We start from the raw sequence: 19,834 nt of genomic DNA on the forward strand, positions 1-19,834 counted from the left end.
GTCCCAGCGTGACCATGCATCCAATCTAAAGAATCTGAAATGCAAAGGACATGCAGGCATAAAATAGAAAAGACGACCTGTAAACGAAGGTGCTGCAGAGGACGGAGGGGCGTCCTGGAGGCCATGGGGGAGGAGGAGCCGCGAACACTGGGGCCCTGGCAGAGCTGCCCCCTCCCTGGGGCCGGGGCTGTCGGGAAGACATCTTTCTCAGTGCCCCTCCCTTAGCAGCTGTGAGGAGCGGGGAGGCCCCCTCCCCATTCTGGTTGCTGTCGCTGGGCCTTAATCTCCCCCTGGACGTTACCTGACCCCAACTCTAGCTCCAAGCCTAGGATCCCCGCCCTCACCTCAGGGGGCCCAGGACTCAAGATCTTGCATGAGGGCAAAGCTACTCCAGTCCTCATTCCCTTTCTCAGGGCCATCCCTCACTGCCCCGACCCTCGCCTCCACCAGACCCCGGGAGCCTCTTCTTTCCCGGCTTTCTCCCCCGCACCCCGCATCGGGATCCTACATTCCCTTCATCCCCACCCCGCAACCCAGACTTCTCTCCAGGAGCTCCAGATTAGCGTACAGCAAAAGGCACCACAATATAGGTTTCTATTAAAGAGTCAAAAAATTGGCCCATCTCTCTTTTTTTTTGTTGTTTCTTTTTTTTTCCCGAAGCTGTAAATCAGGATGTTACATATAAATAGTTTCCCTATAAAAACGTCTTTGCCGTTAGCTAGTATTATAAGACAATTTTTGCTAAAATGAAAATAAAACATTTTGTTATACCTTTTTCCTTTTATAGAAAATAAAAATATTTTTATTTCTTTTTTTCCTCCTTTCTCTCTCCAGTCGGTGGTCTCTGTTCTCCTTAAAGACAGGGGGGCGGGCGAGGCGGAGGGGGCGGCGGGGCCCCTAGAGGGGCGCCGAGTCCTGCTTGGCCCGCGGGGGCGGCCCGCGGCTGTGTCTGCTGCTGGCCCGCGTGCTGTGGCTGTCCAGGGAGTAGTAAGTCCTGCTGTCGGCCGCCGGGCACAGCGGCGGCGAGTCCGAGCGCAGCGCGTCGTGCGCCGCGCGCAGGCCGAGGAAAGGCGTGCTCTCAGCCGCCAACGCCCCGTCAGCGTCGTCCGCGTCGTCGTCGGAGCCCGAGGCCGAGCCGCCGCCTGAGCCGCTGCTCAGCGACAGCGAGTCCCGCGCCGCGCGTGCGCGCTGCGCCGCCAGCCCGTTGAGGCGCGAGCGGCGCCAGCGCCGGGGCCCCGCCGACGTCCTGCGGGACGCGCCGCGGGCGCGCGGCGGCGGCGGCGCGCACTCCTGCGTGGTCTCGTACTCGTCGTCCTCGGGGATGCGGAAGGGGCTGGCGGGCAGGCTGCCCAGGCTGCCGCCGAGCGCGCAGGCCCCGCGCCGCGGCCCCGGCCCCGCCGCGGGGTAGTAGTAGCTGTCGTAGCTGCGCTGCATGTCGGCGCCGGGCCCGGGTCCAGGGCCGGGGCCGGGGGGCGCTGGGTGCCGCAGGAGCGGCTGCTGCTCCGCCAGGCGGTAGTTGATGGGAGCGGCGGGCGGCAGCGACACGGCGTGCGCCGAGTTGGGGGACGTGATCTCGAAAGTCGGCACCTGCGTGGCCAGCGAGTAGTGGAAGTCCACGGGAGAGAGGCGCGCGGGCGTGGTCAGAGCCGACACGTACCTGCGGGGAGAGGGAGAGGGGTGGGCGGCGGACCGGGGGTGGGGCGGAGGGGGCGGACCCTGACGGAAAGCAGTGGTTGTGCCTGGGATCCCGCTTCCAGGAACGATGGTGGTAATCCTCAGTGACCTTAAGCATTTCCTTAACCTCTCTGAGTCTCAATCTCCTTATCTGTTAAGCGGTGATAACCACAGTGCTCCTTCCATAGCGTCGCTGGGACGATTCCATAAATGTATCAGTGGGATGTCATAGCCCAGTGCCTGCCTGATCCGGTAAGCCTCCATGAATGGTCCTTTGCTGTGAGATGCTCACAGTCACCGGTATTCCTGAATGGTTACTTTGGGTCAGGCTCAGGCTGGGGCGTTTTACATGTATGATCTCACCTGATACAGTAATTCTGTAAGACCCTTAAGTTAGTCCCATACTACATGTGAGGAAGCTGAAATTCAGAACATCTAAGTGACTTATTCAGGGTTCACACAGCCTGGAAGTGGTAGAGCTGAGATTTGAACGCAGGCCAGGCAGGAACCAGGACTCTCATACTGCCTAATTCCAGAAGACACTAGTCCCTATTAAGCCACCCTTGTGACTTGGACTCACTGTCCCTGCAGGGACAATTCAGCCCACGGCTGATGTCTTCAGTAGGAGAAATATTCCTTCTTATATTGAAGCTAAAAACTGCCTCAGGGGACCTCAGGCAGGGTCCTCAGCCCAGGGCCGACAGTTACCAAGACCCCACCGAAGTGTCTCTGCTGGAGACTAAAGACTACCAGTTCCTTCAAAAGTTTGCCTGTGCTAATATCTCCCAGTCTGGGCCCCAGGCACCTGTCTCTTCTTTCTCCACATCCCCCTTGCTGAGTCCATCAGCCTCTGGCCCAACCATTGTCCACCTCAGGACAGGGACCACCCACCTCCACGCCTCTCTTCCGAACTCTCTTCCAAACTGGGCACCTCACTGCTCTCTCCCATTACTCTATTTCTGAACCACCTGACTCCCCTCTCTTCCGTCTCCCACATGCACATCCAATTAACAACCAAGTTGTACCCATTCCCTCTCTCCTGGAACATACCTCTGCCCTGCTCTACCCTATCCTGGGCCTAGTTGTTCACTCTGGTCATTGCCCCACCCCAGGGTTTTTCCTCCTTCGCTCTATGCAGTTCCCAGAGCAATCTTTTAAAGTCACAGCTCTGCTTAAGGAAGCCCTTCCTGCTTACCCACCCAGAGCCCATCTCCTAAGCAGAAGCCTGGAGTCATTGGCCATCTAGCTGGCCCCAGACTGCCTGTTCAGGCCCAGCTCCACTCTCCCCACAGCCTAGCCTGCTCTAGGCACCCCACTCACCAGCCATGTTCTTAAGTTCCCCTTGCCTGGAATGCTTGCCCCATCTCTCTACCACCCAACCATTAAGGAGTCCTATTGCTATTGATAACAAGAGATACACCTAGTGAGCGCCAGCTCCATGCCAGGTAGGAGGGAAAGAGCTTTGTGCACATGATCTCTGGTGCCCTTCATGAGAACCATGCATGCTAGGTATTGTTCTCCCTGTTCTACAGCCGAGGAAACAAAGGCACAGAAGTGGTCAACCTGCCCCGAATCACAAAAGTGGTGGAGCTGGGCTAGGAAAGGAAAACCTGGCTGCTTCCCAGAGCCTGCAGTCAGACTGAGTTTCTCTGTCCTAGTGGAGTGTCCTGTGCTTAGCACTTTCCATAGGCAGCTGAGAAGTTCAGTGGTTGTGTCCACAGCTGGGAGCTCCTCAGCAGCAAGAACCAGGTGGACCATCTCTGGATCCCCAGGCAGGCCTGCCCAGCATGGGTGCAGCATGGAGTAGCCTGGAGTTCCTAGTACTGTGCACCTTCCTCTGCTCTCCTCCCATGGATCCCACTTGCCAAAGGCCCCTCGAGGGCCGAGCAAGGTAGGGGGCTGGTCCCCTATGACTCCTGGCTTGGAGTCAGGGAAGAAGGAGAGTTTCCTGGTTCTCACTGCATCAATTGTTTGGTAACCCAGTGGCATCTTGATTCATGGGGACTTGTTGCTGATACTGCTTGGGCCTGAGATCATTCTTGGCTCATGCCCATCCTGCACTGGTCAGTCTCCTCACAGACAACCTCCCCTCCCACCCTGCAATCTGCTCGATCTTAGTCTCTTTCTGTTCGTGCTGGGACATTGGGCCTCTAGGTGACACCAGGGTAGGGCTACCATATGTTCTGTTTGTCCAGGACAGCCCCTGTTTGTTCCTGATGTTCCAGTGCAATTATAATAACACCCCCTTCTACTCTGAAAAGAGTCCTAGTAGGACAATTAAATTAGATGGTCACTCCATACCAGGGTCCACTGGGCTGGCCATAGTCCCAGCCTGTCATTAACATGCTGATGACGCTGAGCAGATCATTTAACCTTTCAGGGACCTTGTTTGCCTATCTGAAAAATGGGGGTGAGGCTCTTTGGAGTGTCTCTGAGGTACCCTAAGGGTCAGCCCTGGGTCAGTGGTGCTAGCTCTCTGGCCAAGGTGGGGCACAGGTCACAGCAGGAACTGACCTCTCGCTGTGTGGGGAGTCGCGCAGGGAGTCGATGGAGTCATGGTAAGGGGGCACGGCAGCCCTGCGCCGCTCCTCCAGGCTGTAGGCTGCCGCCCGCCGTGCCCGGGCCTCCACGCATGCTGGGCTGTTGCACTTGCTGGTGCCCACTGATGACAGCACGATGCCCGACTGGGAGTCGGAGGTCAGGCTCTCAGAACGTTCCAGGCTCCACGTGTGGCTCTCATGCCTGGGGAAGCCAGATGGGGGTGAAGTGAGGGGTCAGGAAGGGGCAGGAAAGCCCAGCAGGTGTGGTCCCAGGCCCACCCCCTCCCTGGGTCTTCATTCCATCTCAGGCCCCTTCTGTTCACTGCCCTTGTCCACTCTGGACTGATGTGCAGTATCACAAATGCCCAACCTCAATGGAGGGAAAAGGAGGGCTGTGGTCCTGTGAGTGGGTGAGCTGCAATGTGCGCAGGCCTCTTCCTTTCCTCTCTGCAACCAACCTTCCCCTAGCCTTGCCCCAGGGTCCCCTGTCAGGGACCCTTCCACTCCTATGGTCCTTAGCCACCTATTGCAGGAACCTAGCCCTGGAGGCCAATACCTGGGGGTCCTGCCTATTCCATGCTGCTGCTCAGGGAAGAAGGGGGCCAACCACGTTATTTCTTGCGATTTATGAGCCTTCATGCTGTGTAGACAGGCCTCCCCACCACTGGAGAGAAGAGCATCAAAGAGCTCTGGGTGTCTGAGTCAGTAGGCACTTTCTGCCAGGTAAAGTGGTGCTAACGAGGTCCAAACAAGGTCCAAACGTTAGGTGGGAGCAGTGATGCCACTGTTCCTCTGGGGCTGCTTTAGACTGGAAAAGGGAATCCACTCCCCTGGGGATCTGGACGGACATTTGGTGGTGGCTTCTGGTTTGAGGCCCCCACCTCCATCCTCCCACTCAGAGGGACCCTCAATACAGAGCCCAACCTTGCTGGGGAGTTTCTGTGTGTCCCCAGGCAGGTGTGTGAGCACGTGCGCATGCTCTCTGTGGGTGTGCGTACAGGAGTCTGCAAGTCTGTGTGGGCCTTGATGGTGCCCACCTGTGGCTGGAGGTGGGCGTGGCTGTGGAGCAGTGGTGAGAAGGAGAACAGGAGTGGCTCCCAGAGAAGGTGGTCTCGGTTTCCCTCCGGATGACGTGGTCTGTGGCTGGCACATTCTTGGAGATATACTAGAAGAGACAGAAAGTTGGGGGTGGGAGTTAGTGACAGGCGACCGAGTCGGCCCTCCTTTCTGGTGGGGGCAGGAAAAATGAGGCACTAAGCTCCAGGCTGTGGGGGTGGCCACTGGATAAGTGACTCGGTGTTGGGGCAGCGATGGCCCCAGCAAATCAACCGCCCCACCCTTTCTTAAGGAAGTGGGCAAAGCCAGGCCAGTCATCCCAGTGAGGCAAGGCTAGGCTAGCAGGCAAGGCTGAGCGTGGGATGTGTTGGCTGCCGCCCTGGCCCATCCTTCAGGGGGCACGGGAAGGCTGGCTGTACAGTGAGGGCTCAGAGAGAGGCCCGGGAACACCACTCACGTCTGCCATCTGGATCTCCTCAGGGTCCAGCCGGGGGTGGCTGGGCCCGTTGGCCAAGCTCCGGTTCTGGTGGGCTGGGCACATGTTCTGCCGGAGGTGATTGTGCATCTGCTTCCGCTGTTTTCTGCACAGGGGAAGGTGCATTAGCCTGGCATGCCCCCACACACGTGAACTTCCCTGGCTGTCCCTCCAGAGGAACCACTCTACCTCTGCCCTAGACTGCCTTGGGCGTCTCCTGCTCCTGCTTTCCCCATGCTCAGGCTGCCCTCAGCCAGGACCCCTCCCATCTACCCACTACCCCGTCACCACCAGCCTGAATTCAGCAGGACCTGAGCGAAGTGGTGATGATCTTTGGCTCTGCCAAGAGAGCAGACCTCTACTGCTTCCCACTTGTGTAACTGGGCCAGCTACTTAAACTCTCCATGTTTCACTTTCCTCGTCTGTAAAGCGGGGTGATCATTTAGCCACTCCAGAGACCAGGGAGGATTGAAAGCAGATAAAATATTCAAGCACAGTGCTGGCCCACTCCCTCCCTCATTCATTCATTAATTCATTTGGTATTTCTTGGGTTTTTACTCTGTGCCAGATGCCATTCTGGAGCAGAGAACAGACCCAGTTCCTGCCCTCATGGAGCTTGCAGGCCAGTAGGCGATGCAGATGATAAACACATAAACAAATAAACCAACAATATACTTGCAACAAAGTGCTATGAAGGACATAACACAGGGTGCTGTGGTCAGGGAGTCAAGGCCTGTGGGGCTACTTTACTTTGGCTCGTATTAAGTGCTCAGTACATTTGTTTTGTCATCAATAAGTCTAATCATGTCACTCGCCCGTTTAAAACACTTCATTGGCCCTCAGTGTCCTGTTTCTTTCCCTAGCCTCTCTCTCACTGCCCTCTCCCCAACCCAGCTTGCTGCAGCCTTGACGGGCTTATTTCTGATCCTCCACTGTGCCCGCCCTCTCTGGCCTCTGGGCACATACTATTGTATCCAACTGGAACACATTCTCTGTCTCTTCACCTGCTAACTCCTGCTGATGAGGCCCAGCCTAAATGCTCCTTCTCGGGGAAACCCTTCCTGCCCTCCAGCCCAGACTGGCACCCCTGACATATGTCCTGTGACACTGGACATCTTGGTCAGAGCACTGGCCATGTGCCTGGTGCAGGATCTGGTGTCCAGCAGGCATTGAATGAAAATTTGTTGAAGAAATGAGTAAATACAGTGGGGGTTAGACCAGGGGGCTTGCTTTTCCCCCAATTCTTGGCCTCAATTTTCTGACTTGGGCCCAGTCTCTTCCTCTGGGCACCCTGAGCCCAACTCCCCAGGCTGGCAGGGCCTTAGATCCCTTAGATGGGGGCAGCAGGAGTCAAGACCCAGGGGCTCAGGCCCCCAAATGGTGGCTATGCCCAGACCCTTGCATTCCAGAAAAGAACAAGTGTGACAAACCTATCATTTTTCTGAACTACATCACTCTACAACCTTCATTGCCTCCCTATCATCTGCAGGATAAACCCAAGCTCCCTAGCTTGGCATTCAAGGCCCTGTGCCATCTGGGTTCTAGCTATCTTTTTAGACTCATATTCCTTTGTTTCTTGACACCAGCCCTTTGCTCCAACTAGTCTGGGCTGCTCCTGCTCTAGGAACACAGCTGACCCTCTCCTGCATTTATCTTTTAGCTTGCACTATTCTACCAGAACTGCCCAGCCCCCCGTCTGCCCCTTTCTTCTCCTTGCCCTAAGGTTCTGTCCTTTCCTCTACCCAGTGGTGGCCCAACCTCGCCTTCCCTGTGTTCTTGCCTAGACCACTCCCAAGGTGGGACCAGGCAGTGCCTTCCAAGGTCTCTTTTTGCCCTGGGAATGTAGGCTTCCTTTCTCTGCTTCCACACCCCATAACACTGCCCCAATGCCTGCCTACTTGACAGGTCAGATGTCCCCTCACAGTATCCTCTGAGATACATACTAGGATCATTCCCATTTTACAGATGAGGACTCAGAGAAGTTCATCAATTTGCTCAGAGTTGCATGGGAAATGGCAGAGACAGACTCAAACCCAGGTCTGTCTTCTTCCAATGCCTGTTCTCCTGACCATTCTTGTTCAGTCCCCTGGGGCCTGTCTCCCTCCCCCTCTGCTCCTGCTTCCTGGCCCAGCCCTTTGGCCCCACGCCAGCTACAGAGGCCTCTGAAGGGGCAGCTGGGGCCTAGGAGGGTGTTGTGGGGGGCTAGGTTAGGCACAGTGGGGCGGGGAGGAGAGCCTCTCCTCACAAAAGCAGTCTTAGAGGCCCATCCATGCTTGGCCTGTCCCCGGCCTGAGTGTTTGTCACTCACTTGGTCTTGCAGTAGGCGACCACGCAGACGATGCCCACGACCAGCAGAGCCACGCAGATGCCGGTGATAGTCAGGACCCTCTTCTGGTACAGCTCCTCGGCTTCTGCAGAGGCAGAGGGTGTGAGGGGCAGGGCAGGAGGCAGACCGGTGGGGACAGTGGTGCGGAGAACCCCCCCCACCGCCCCCAAAGCCTCGGGATCCCTCCAGCTCAGGGGCTGCCCAGCTCCTTTCCCTCCCTTCCCTCCACAGCCAGTCCCCTCCCACCTGGATTACCTTCTGCTTCCCAGAACTCCACCCACCCATGGAAAGGTCACAAGTGACTACCCGAGTTCACTTTCCCAAACCCCACACCCTGCCTGGAGCACATGAGTGGAAAATGCAGGGGGATGGGAGGGTGGAATGGAGTTGAAATTCCCCAGGTCATAGGGGAGGGCAACCCAGTTTGGCTAGCAAATCTGCCCTGCCCCACTATGGCCTGGCAGCTGCAAAGAGCCTTGATGGGCCCCGGGGGAGCTGTTTTTCATGGTGGTGAACATGTAGACCCTAGGCAAAGGCCTGGCTTGCCACTTCAGCTTCCCTAAGAAGGTGGCGAGTGGCTTGTTCTGGGCTGGTGATAGGACATCAGACTCAGAGGCTGGACGTAGGAGGGATGCCAGGGCCAGGAGCAGGGACAAAGCAGACCAGGCCCCTGGAGGGTATTGGGGAGAAAGGCCTTTGTTTATTCCTGCAGCCTGGTCAGGGTTGTGGCCCTGGCCCACTCCAACCCTCCCTGTCTCTGCTTGTGACAAGGCCACAAGTGGCAGCATAGCTCCCTAGCATCTAGGACAATCGTTGTGCTCAAGGAGCAGCCCCCCCCCCCAACTTTGGAGGCGCTCAAAAAGACCCGACTATCCCCTCTACCTCCCACTTCTTGGTGGGGCAACCCCTACCCTTCTAGAACAGAGAAAGCCAGGAGGAAGAAAAGGAGAAAAGTGACAGCATCAGCCATAGTCAAGACCTACCGCCGAGACACCCCACCCCTGTCCCCACCCACACCTGCTGGCTGGACCCTCCACATGGCACCCCTCCTGCCAGTGCAGGGATAAGTGGAGGCTGGGCCCCACAGCTAGGTGGAGCCCCGGGAAACCTCCCTGAGCCCCTGGGCTTGCAGCACCTCCTGTGGCTGAGGTATACCCACCAGCAAACATCCAGGGGCAGAAACCCTTCAGATGCACACACCTTTAGGACTATGCCTATCTGATACACAGACAGACACCTTCACAAAGATACACTCACACCCATGTCCAGAGAAGTGTGCATGTGCACGGGCGTGCGCACACACACACAGTCATGCTCACCTACACACAACCATGCGGAGTCTTGAACAAACAGCCCTCCAACCCAGACCCCCATCTCTGGGCTCTGCGGTCCGCATCGTGCCTCCAGTTCTCATCCCTGTCCACCTCTCAGTCCTCTCCAGTCAGGCATCTGTCTCTGTCTCTCCTCTGAGACCACTGTGGTCATGGTCACCAACAACCTCCTGCTGCCAAGTCCCGTGCTTCCCTCTCAGCTGACCCCCCTGCTGGGCCCACTGCCCCTAGATGGCTGTTCTCTCTGGGGTTTCCTCCTCCGCCATTGGCTGATCTCTCTGTCTCAGTTGCTGCTTCCTCCTATTCTATGTGGGCTGCAAGGCAGAAGGGCCCAGAGCTCTCAGGCTTCTTTCTTTTCTCCACCTGCTCTCCCTCCCTTCATGATCTCACCCAGATTCAGAACTTTAAATACCATCTGTATGCAGCTGACTTTCAATTTTGTATCTCCTGCCCTGACTTCTCCCTGAGCTCCAGTCCTATATCCAAGAGCAATGGCCAAACAGAAGCACTGATTCCCCCCTCTTTCCAATCTTCTCCCTGCTCTGCCCATCTCTTCCGTGGCAGCACCACCTTTCCTGTTGTTCAGGCTCCAAACCTTGGAATCATTCCTGATTACTCCCTTTCTTCCCACCTACCCTGATTTCTGATCCATCGGCAAGTCCTTCAGCTCTACCTCCCAAGCAAATCCTGGATCTGACCATTTCTTACCATTTCCAGTGCTTCCAGTTTAGTCCAAGATGACACCATCTCTCACCTGGACAGCTGGCCACCTTCTGACTGGTTTCTCTGCTTCCACTCCTCCTCACCCTGTCCCCTGACCCAGTCTATTCTCAGCCCAAAAGCCACAGTGATTTCCAACCATAAAGCGGATCATTTTACTCCACTGCTTAAAAATTCACAATGGCTTCCCCCTGCAATTTGAATTCCACCCAAAGCCTTACCACAGCCTATGAGGTCCCGGCCTTCCTTTTAGATCTCGTCTGTGTTCCTCTTCCCCATGTCCACTGTGCCCCCAAGTGACTGGCAGTCTTTCTGTCCATTGAATAAGGCAAGCCCACTCGAACCTTAACTTGCTGTGGCCCCTGCCTCAAATACTCTCCCCCAGTTGTTTGCAGGGCTGGCTACTTTTCAATAGGTTTTAGCCCAATGTCACCTCATTGGACAAGCCTTCCCTGGCTACTTAGCTAAAGCAGCTCCCACCCCAGCTAGGCACCATCCCATACTTTCTTTTATCTCTGTATAGCACTTACCACCACCCCATAGCTTTCCGGCTTGTTTGTTGTCTGTCTCCCCCTGTGAATTTAAGTGCCAGGAAGGCAAGGACTCTGTGCCAGAGTCTGGCAAATTCTGAGGTTCAGTAGATGTTTGTTGAGTTGTGAGTGAGTGAACATACAGACAACCATTACAGACACAGACACATGTTCACATATGCTCACACTCACCTCCGCACCCTCACAGTTCCAACTGCACAACACTCAACCCTTAACACAAAGGTATGCCACTGCCCCTCTCCGTGCACTCGCACCCTGCACTGAAAGACCTAACCAGGTGGAAACGTTTTCACCCTCCACGACAGCATACACACACACATAGCTACAGATCCACCCCTGAGCACCCTGCCACAATCACACAGACACGGCGCAGACTCAAGCCCCCTCCTCCCCTCGCCGTCAGTCAGCAGATGGACAGACACACTCTTGACACACAGACTTGTAGTTGTGTCTTCTATTGTGAACAGCTGATCGGGGCTGGGTGGTGGGAGAACGAGGGCCTTCAAACCTGCCACGAGAACAGCCTTTTCGTAACTGCAGGCTCTGCAGTTATGAAAAGGTCTGACCCCATGGGAGCCTCAACCCATCTGAGCCCCTGTGTCTCTCCTGCTGGACTACGTCTGGACACTTGAGCCCAGGGTGGAGCCTCCCCGTACAAAGCCAGAGAGCTGAAGAGACCGACCCTCAAAGTCCCTTCCTGCCCAAGGCATCTTCCAGGGGCCAGAGGGCCAGAGGGAGGTAAGGTTCCGAGCTGGGGGGGCAGGAGGGCAGATACCAGAGGCTAGCCCACCTTAGACCCTTGCTGGTCTTGCCCACAGACAAACACGTGTGCCATCGTGGGGACAGATCATGGAAGGAGTGACAGCCTCAAGCAGGTGGCAAAGCCCGGCAGACAGACACAGAGCAGGGGACAGAGACAAATAGGTGTTATTAACTGGCCAGCCTGACGCAGAATGAAAAGCAATGGAAATGGAAATGGGAAAAGGAAGGAAGATTAAAGTCAAATTGAAAGGGATGCCTCTCTGTACAACTCTCCGAATCAGGAGGACACTGGCTCTCCCAGGGGCCTGTCTCTTGTCTGGCCAACCCACTGGGCTGCACACAGCTCATGAGGCCCCTCCCCTCTGTGGCCTCCTAGCGATGGGCCCCAGGCAAGGGGGCATTACTGTACGTGGGGGGCACACTCTGAACCCCAGAGTACACTGCTGTTCATGAGCTTCTCTTGTCTCCCCCAAAGCAACATAGTTTATGATAGGACATCTGGATGGGGCCAGGGGAGATTTTTGGAATCATCCCTTTTCCATTTTTTGGAAAGGAAACCAAACATCCAGCACACATGGCATCAGAGGCTGCGGAGAGGGGCTGTGTGGATGGTGCTGACTGATACACAGAGGCTCCGTACCCTTTAGTTCAAATCCAAGGTGCTCTGGCAGTGCAGAAGAGAGGAGGGTCAGAGAGGGGAAGGGATGGAGGGAGAGATACAGATAGAGATGGGGAGGGGGGAGGCGGGAGAGAGAGAGAGAAACGTTGGTCAGGACTCTTCAGACACCAGCAGCCAGCCTGTGAGGTGAAAGCAGGTTAGTGGTGTCCCCTCCCGGCCTTCTGAGCCCCTTCCCTGGCCCCCAGTCCCCAAGAGCCCCTGAGAGGGGTGGAGAGAGGACATGTTAGGATCAGCAGGCAGGGCAGGTTTTTTAGAGATGAGCTGTGGGGTTAGTACCTGGTGGGGAGGCAGAGGCACAAGAGTCAGTTGGCAAATGCCCCCAGGGAGGAAAAGTGAGTGGGGGTGGGGGTCCGAGGAGTCCCCATTCTCCCTCTCCCAGCTCCAGAGCCAGGCCTTCAGCACTTTCAAGCCCCACCTGGAGACAGTCTGCCCAGCCCCGAGCTCATTCATGGGGCTCTTTTTCCTGTTCAGAACGAGGGTGTGGTGTACCCAGACTGGCCTTTTTGTCCCTGTCCCCTGCCCCCCGCCCAGGCCTAGCTGGCCTGCGCATCCACCAGGATCCTGGGCATGGAAACAGAGTTTGTGTGGAGCAGGAGTAGGGAGAGGAGGAGGCTCCAGGTGGCAGGTCACTTCTCCACTTGATACCCCCAACAGCCTAGAGGCCTACAGGGGCTACGCCTTGAGGTCTGAGCCAGATTTCACTACTTAGAGAAGCAAACTGCAACTCAGAGAAAGAGGTGAGTGGGTTCACTTGTCAAACACCTGTCCCCCTTAAATGGTGGACCAAGTGAAGTGCTATCGTGTGGTAAATGTGCGACTGCAGGACCCTGCGAGGACACCCATGCCATCGAAGGGTTAGATGAAAGGCCCTGCCCAAGGGTCAGCTCTGCCACGGACCTGCTGTGCAAGCCCGAGCATCCTCAGCCTTTCTAGCTCTCAGTCTCTTATCCGTGAAGTGGAGATCGGGCCTGGTCATGGCATCTCTGGGGGGTCGCACCTGGCCGTGATTCAGAATCATCCAGACCAACAGAATCAGGCTCTGGGGTGGGAGCCCAGAAATCTCAACAGTGCTTTTGAAAAGCTCACCTACCATTCTGATGTAGCAGCCAGCACCTGTCTGCAGGCCTGGAGTCTCAGTTTTGTCCCTAATTTGCTGTGTGGATGTGGGCAAGTCATAGTCTCTGTTTCTTCATCTGTCAAAAGTGCCTGCACACAGTGAGAGGAAGATGGGAGCAGACCTGGACAGCGTGAGGCTCAGTGTGCATGCAAAGGCCCTGGGCCGGCCAGCCCGTATCTGCTCACTCCATGGCCTTCCCACGTCACAGTAAGCTCAGCTAGATCCAGGGAGGAGGTGAAATTGTGTTCTGATGTTCTCATCTCCTGCAGAGGAAGGATAACATGGGGGACATCGCAGGAAGTCCTGTGCACTATCCATCCCTGTATCTCTCTTCTTCCTGATGGGGATTCCAGAGGGTTCTGCAGGAGAGCAAGGTGGCTCTGAACCAGGGACCAAGATAGTTCTGACTGAAAGAGCGTTGAGGAAGATCCTGGGGCTCTGACCCCCAGTTCCACGCAGAGACCACGCACCCGAAGAATGAACCCAGCCCTTCCCAACACGAGCCCTTCTGTGCATTCCTGTTAAACACAGGGATGGGAGTGATCTTGAATGTGGTTTCTCTGCAGTCTTACTCTTACTGCTCGGAGGGAGGAATGACCATAAACACAGTGAGTCCACTCCTCTCCCAGGGCCTCCCATGGCTGGCTAGCTGAACTAAGCGGGCAGTAGAAACTTGACAAACTCAAAGGGTCCTCGGGGCAACTCTCACTGAGTAGTTAATCCTGTGGCCTCAGGGACCCTCCAGGTAGCTCAAGAGAGCTCGCATCATTTGGTTATCCAGCCATGGTCCCCTGAGAGAGAAGAGCCCAGCTTGACCACAGCACCCGGGACACTAAGAGGACTGTGGTTCATAGAGCGTCTGGGCCTCACTTTTGATTGTTGTTGTATTAGATGAGGCAGCTGGGGCCCAGTGGTGCTACGACACTTTCCCAAGGTCACACAGCAAATTAGGAGGCAGAAGGGAGACTGGAGGCCAGGTCTCCAGTCTCTTGGGGCTAAGCTAGGCCATGGTTATTCCTGCCCATTAAATCTCTGGGCAGGCCTGACTGGCTATTCCTGAGGACAGTGACCATCTGGAGAAGGGAGCAGGGCTCCCAAAAGCCATTTAAGAATTTTATTCTGCATCATTCCCCTGGCAACCAAGTAGAAGCAACAGTAGCTTCTGGGGCTCCTGACTGGCCTGCCCTTTGAGTCAAAGGCCAGTACTGTTTTGGGTGGACCAGAGGTGGCTGGCAGGACTGGTCATGTCACTGTGGGCTTGGCCAATCACTTGGAAGGCAGCCTTGCTTCCCTCTCCCTGGGGATAGACTCTGAGGGGCCCGCGGCTATGTCTGCCCCAGCAGAGATAACAGTCTCCCACTCATCATGTTCACTGGCTGCCACTCAGCCAGGATGGAGTGGCATCACTGAGTCACAGACAGGTCCTGCTGGGCAGAAATTTGCATATTGACCGGTAACCATGGCAACCCGATGCTGGACTCCCAACAGGGCGAGGCTTACCAGACAATATGCAAAGTCTTCATCCTGGACATGTCCTATGACACCCAGTCACAGGGGTCTGGACAAGGCGGCCATGATGTGGGCCCCAGAGTACATGCTCATGTGTTTGTGTGTGTGTGTGCAGGTGTGAGCATATGTGTGTGTGTGTTTGCACATGAGTGAGTATGTGCTGTGTGTTTGTGCATGTGTCTGCAGGTATGTGTGCTTTTTTACATGGAGGGTATACAGATGCACAAGTTTTGACTCTTGGGAAGTAGAGGGGCTGTCAGTGCTTCAAAGTGCTATTGTGGCCACAGGCTCTGTTTCTGTGGCCTCTGCTTAAAAGGTAACCTGGTCTAGAGGCTCTCTGGGCAGACGGGGAAGGCCAGATACTTTGCTCAGGATGTGCTGGGAGTCAGCCTCCAGGGGACAGATGCTGGCTCTCCGCCCCCACCCTCATTCCAGCTGTAGCTGGGAGAGGTGCCACACTACACTTCAACAACAGTGGCAGGCTCTCTGCTAAGCCCTTCATACGCATCACTTCATTTCATCCTCACAGCAAACCCACAGGCATAAATGTTATTCTCCCCCATTTTACAGATGAGAAAACAAACTCAGAGAGGTTAAATAAGGCCCCAGAACTAGTCAGCTCAGCAGCTGGCATTTTTATTCAGGTCCATCTGAATCCAAAGCCTGAACACTTAAGCTAGCATTTTTTCACTACCTTTTCAATAATTATCTGATAGAGCAGTGCAAGAAGTGCTCTGGGCCAAGTGCTGGAAGAGTATAAATCCTTCAGCAATAGCAATGATCCTGATAACACTAGGCAGGAAGGCCTGGGGCTGAATTTCCAGGCTCTTTTCTGGGCTTGTGGGGCCCTGCTGACCCTCCTAGCAGATCTGAGCCGAAAGCTGAAGCAGCCCAGCTGGCAGAGACACTTGGACAGTGGCCGAGTTCCGAAGGCTCTGCTGCTCTGCTCTGATCAGGATGGGCTGGGACTCCCTGTCCAGAACAGTTCCATAAGCCAGGGAGGCTCTGGGCCTGAGGGTGAAAAGAAATATGCCCTCCTCTGTCTCTCTCCCCTGGTCCTCAGCCTCCGCCTGGCTGCTCTGCCCACTCCTAAGGCCCCTCCTGACCTACGGTCCTTCAGTGGGGCTGGATCTGACTCTGCAATTCTTCTGGAGCCTGGGCTCTGGAGAATTCCCTTGGGCCACATGCCCTGCCCTCAGGCTCTGCTCTTATGCCCATGGCCTTCCTCCCTGGCCTCCAACTGAAGGGGCTGGGGGAGAGCGCTGCCTCCCACACTCTATTAAGATAGTTGACCACATGGGCCGAGCAGCCCCCACCTCCCTGGGGCCTCTACTTTCATTTCCAAGTCTTGGCTTCCAGGCTTCTGGGGGGACGGGAAGGAGAGGGGTGGCAATTTCTAGGATTTTGTGCTGTGGCCTGGGGAGGACTGGGAAGGCTCATTTCTCCACCCTGAGACCCAAACCCCCAAACCCCTTTGCTCCAAGGGCTACCTAAATGGCCCCCTGGCTCCCGCTCTCGGCCTCTTCTGGAGTTCCACTTCTTCATGCCCAGGCACCATCACTCCGGTTCCTAACTCCTCCTGGGACCCTGTCCTCCCTGGAGAGAAGGAGGTGGGGGTGGGCTGAGCAGGGGCCTAGTGTGCTCTGGAGGATGGGTGACAGGGTCCTGCCTTGCAGGCCAACAGACCACTGGGCCCCATGGCCTTCCCGTGGCTTTTTGTTTTCATCCACCTCCACCTGGTGGCTCTTAAAGGAAAAGCTCCCAGCCCAAATAAACACGCCACAATTATGGCCTCATCCTTCGGCTGCAGGGCTCACATTTTTTTCAGCAAATCGTGCAAATCAGAAAGCTCCAATCTCAGAAGTGGAAGAAAGGAAGGGAATGAAGTCCTGGATGTGGACTGAGACCAGAGAGAGCCTAGAGAGAGTTACTAATCATCCCTGAGTCTTCATTCCCTCTATCTTTTAGCATCTGCAGCCACCTTGCCCACCCCCACCATCCTGTAGCCACGTAAATGTCTCCAGTCTCTAGCCTGCATAGAAACCATTGCCCTGGGGCCTGTTCTCCCTCAGTCCGCCTTCCCCACTCTCCCCCATCACCCAAAACCAAAACAAAACAAACTCTGGCCAGACTGAAGACAGACTTTCCAAGAACTTGTTTCTCTCTCTCAAACACACCAGCACACATGTGTACATACTCACTGCCCAGCCCCATCAGCAGCCTGACATCCTCAGACAGGCCTTCAGAGGCCAGGGAGGGCTCTGCAAATGCTTCTTCCCCTTCTGGCCAGGCTGCCTGACCCCAGAAGTGGTGAAGAGGCCTGAGTGGGGCTCGTCTGGCTGCAAAGAGAATTCAGTGTTCCTGCGTCCAGGCAGCACAGTGACGTTTGAGGTGGGGGTGGCAGGGAGCGTATTGGTCTCCTCTGCACAGGCTTCTGGTGAGCACTGAGGACTGGGAGGAGCCCAGGACACCCCCTGCATGCCCCCTAGTTTCTCTAAGCAAGGCCCCATCCCTCCCGCAGGGGGAGACTGTCAGTCACCAGGGAAGAGAAGAAATAGAAGAAAGAGACATACTGGAGAAGTTGACCATTGCGAACTGCTGACACCTGTCCCCGGTGTATCCCACAGGACACCTACCAAAAGAAAGAAAACCAGAAAGAGAGAGCCAGGATAGCAAGACGCAGGCATCGCCACACCCCGGCACGGGCTCCTGCCAATGCCAGCTGGGCTCCTGGCCACCGTTACCATTTGTACTGGCCTTGCCTCTCGCCCCTTACCTGCAGCCCTGAACTTTAAACCCAAGGATTAGGCCAAAAATGAAAAACAAAGCAAAACAAAACAAAACAAAAGAACTAACAAACCAAAATACAAAAAAGAAAAGAGAAACAAAACAAAACAGCCAAAGATCAAAACAACCAACACCCCTGGTCCTATGCCCTACATTGCGGGGACTGCACCCGGAAGCTTTCTAAGGAGCGGGGACTCGTGTTTGTATCTTCAAACATACTTTGCTTAGGATCTGGCATGTACAATCGCAAAGGCAGTTTCTCCAAACATCTCTGTCCGAAGAATCCGTTTGGACATCTGGAGAAGGAAAAGGGGAAAAATCACAGAACAAACTGGCATCATCCGCGAGGCTCAGGTTAGAAATCAAAGTGCACAGTGATGAGTGAGAAAACCGAGTTGGGCGCTGGGGCACACCTGTCCTGAAGGGGCTGCAGTCGGGGCTGGGGGTGGGCTCGGAATCTCCCTCAAAATCCCTCTAACAGATGTGGCTCCGTGGGTGGTGGGGGCGGCCATGGGGTGGGGAGGAGGATGACTTGGGGAAGCAGGGTGGGGGAATTGAGAACTTACTGCCTAATTGTCCTAATGGTTGTTGAGACTTCCCTTCTGACCTGCCTGGGGCCCCATGAAGCCCGAACTGTAGCCCCTTGGTGCCAGGCAGTGTGCAGGGAGCCTTCCGGAATCCCGAGTTCCGGGGAGCCACTCCTTCTGGGCCTCACCAAAGGCTTCTCTCCAGGGCCCTGGGCAGGTTTTCTCATCCATGAAACAGCCCCCAGAAAACTCAAAGGAAAACTCTGGAATGCTGTTCCCAGACTGTGTGCCCATGACAAAAGGGACCTTTGAGATGTCTCATCTGTTCTCTCAAAGAGGGTTCTGTGGCCAAATAAATTTAGGAAATCCATTCCCAGGCTTCCTTGTAGAGTTGCAGTATGTGCTGGCATATGAAAGGCTATGAAAAGTTTTGTAGGAGGAAAGAGCTGAACTTTCTAGTATATCCCAAATTTATTTGACCATGGAAGTTGTTTTTTGAGGAACCCTTGTGAATACAGTTTGGGGAAGGCTGCCCTAGAGCAATATACATGGGAAAAGCTTAGTGGGGAACAGGTGAGGCTGGAGGAGCCAGAATCACCAGCATCCCAAAGCTGGCGTGCCAAGGCCAGGTGCAGGGCATGTGGCCTCAGGTGCCAAGAACCACAATGGGGGCTACAGCAGGCTCCCTGGGACCCCTGCAGCCTATCCCACATCAGGGGCCTACTGGCTGCCTGGGACACCTGCCCTTTCCCTATGACCCGCTCCTCTCACTGCCTGGCTCTGGTGGGAGCTCACTCTCCCATGTGGCCTCCTCTAGAGCTGCAAACTACCACCCCTTTCCATCTCCCTGACCTTGTCCTTACCCGCAAGGTGCACTTCCTTCTGCTCTCTGGCTGCCACTCTGCCCTCAAGTGAGTCCCTGTCTTGAAGATTTCTGGGAGACACGCCCAGCCCTACACTCTTTTCTGAACCCCGGCAGAGCCAAATACCTAAGGGAAGCTTACTGACAGGGCCAGACTGACCCTTCTACCCCCTTACTCAAAGATGGGTCTATGCTGCCTCTGCCTCTTCTTCCTTTGGAAATTAGGTAAGCCCATCACCAGTGTGCCCTGAATAAAAAAAAAGGTCATTGTTCACCATTAATCAGTAAACTTCCTCAGAGGTGAGTGTACTCTGCCTCTGAGCATTCTAGTGCATACCAATCATCAATAGCCACCTGAGCTTATAGGGAGTCATGGCCATTGGCTGTGACAGACACTCACGAAAACCCTGGGGCCCCTAATCTAGCCTGGAGGATTGGGAGTGGCTGGCAAGCAGACAGCCAGAGTTTCTCTTGGCCTTGAGGGCATCTCCCTCAGGGGAGGTGGGAGGCTGGTCCTGCAGTGGTGGCTGTGTGTGCAGGTAGGCCTGGCCAGCAGGCAGTGGTGGAGGGCTGGGAAGTGTGTCTGGAGAAAGTGGGGGGGCTACAAATGAAGGTGATGCATGCTCATCCCGTTGAACAGGGTGGCTTGGAGGAGGAGGCTACCACCTTGTCAATGCATCCTTCTCTGATCCCTGGCCTTCATCCCCAATCATCCCAGCCCAGGAAAACGGAGGTAGCGGCTAAGGCTTCCCAACCAGCTCCAGTCAGGCTCAGCTCTTCTTCCTCAGCTCTCGGAAACTAATGTCCACTTGGGATGGGGAGTAGAGGGGGAGAAGTGAATTTACGAGCAGCAGCACTTTTAAGGGTGAAGGAAAAAGACCCAGGAAGTTGCCAAAATCACTCTTGGAATCCACAAAG

At 55.4% G+C, this 19,834-nt stretch overlaps 1 protein-coding gene across 1 annotated transcript in view; it reads right to left on the reverse strand.

Moving 5' to 3' along the window:
* Positions 1-550: 550 nt before the first annotated feature.
* NRG2 (neuregulin 2) overlaps positions 551-19,834 on the reverse strand; it is a 184,610-nt gene continuing 165,326 nt past the window's right edge. The window contains exons 5-10 of the mRNA XM_058541813.1: positions 17,747-17,823; positions 8,054-8,156; positions 5,728-5,851; positions 5,252-5,379; positions 4,189-4,416; positions 551-1,657 (exon numbers count right to left, since the gene is read on the reverse strand). Of these exons, the coding sequence (XP_058397796.1) occupies positions 898-1,657; positions 4,189-4,416; positions 5,252-5,379; positions 5,728-5,851; positions 8,054-8,156; positions 17,747-17,823 (1,420 nt within the window). The 3' untranslated portion in view covers positions 551-897. The remainder of the gene's footprint in view (positions 1,658-4,188; positions 4,417-5,251; positions 5,380-5,727; positions 5,852-8,053; positions 8,157-17,746; positions 17,824-19,834) is intronic.

Source organism: Diceros bicornis, chromosome 1 (genome assembly GCF_020826845.1).
Source record: "Diceros bicornis minor isolate mBicDic1 chromosome 1, mDicBic1.mat.cur, whole genome shotgun sequence".
In the NCBI taxonomy this organism is placed as follows: domain Eukaryota; kingdom Metazoa; phylum Chordata; class Mammalia; order Perissodactyla; family Rhinocerotidae; genus Diceros; species Diceros bicornis.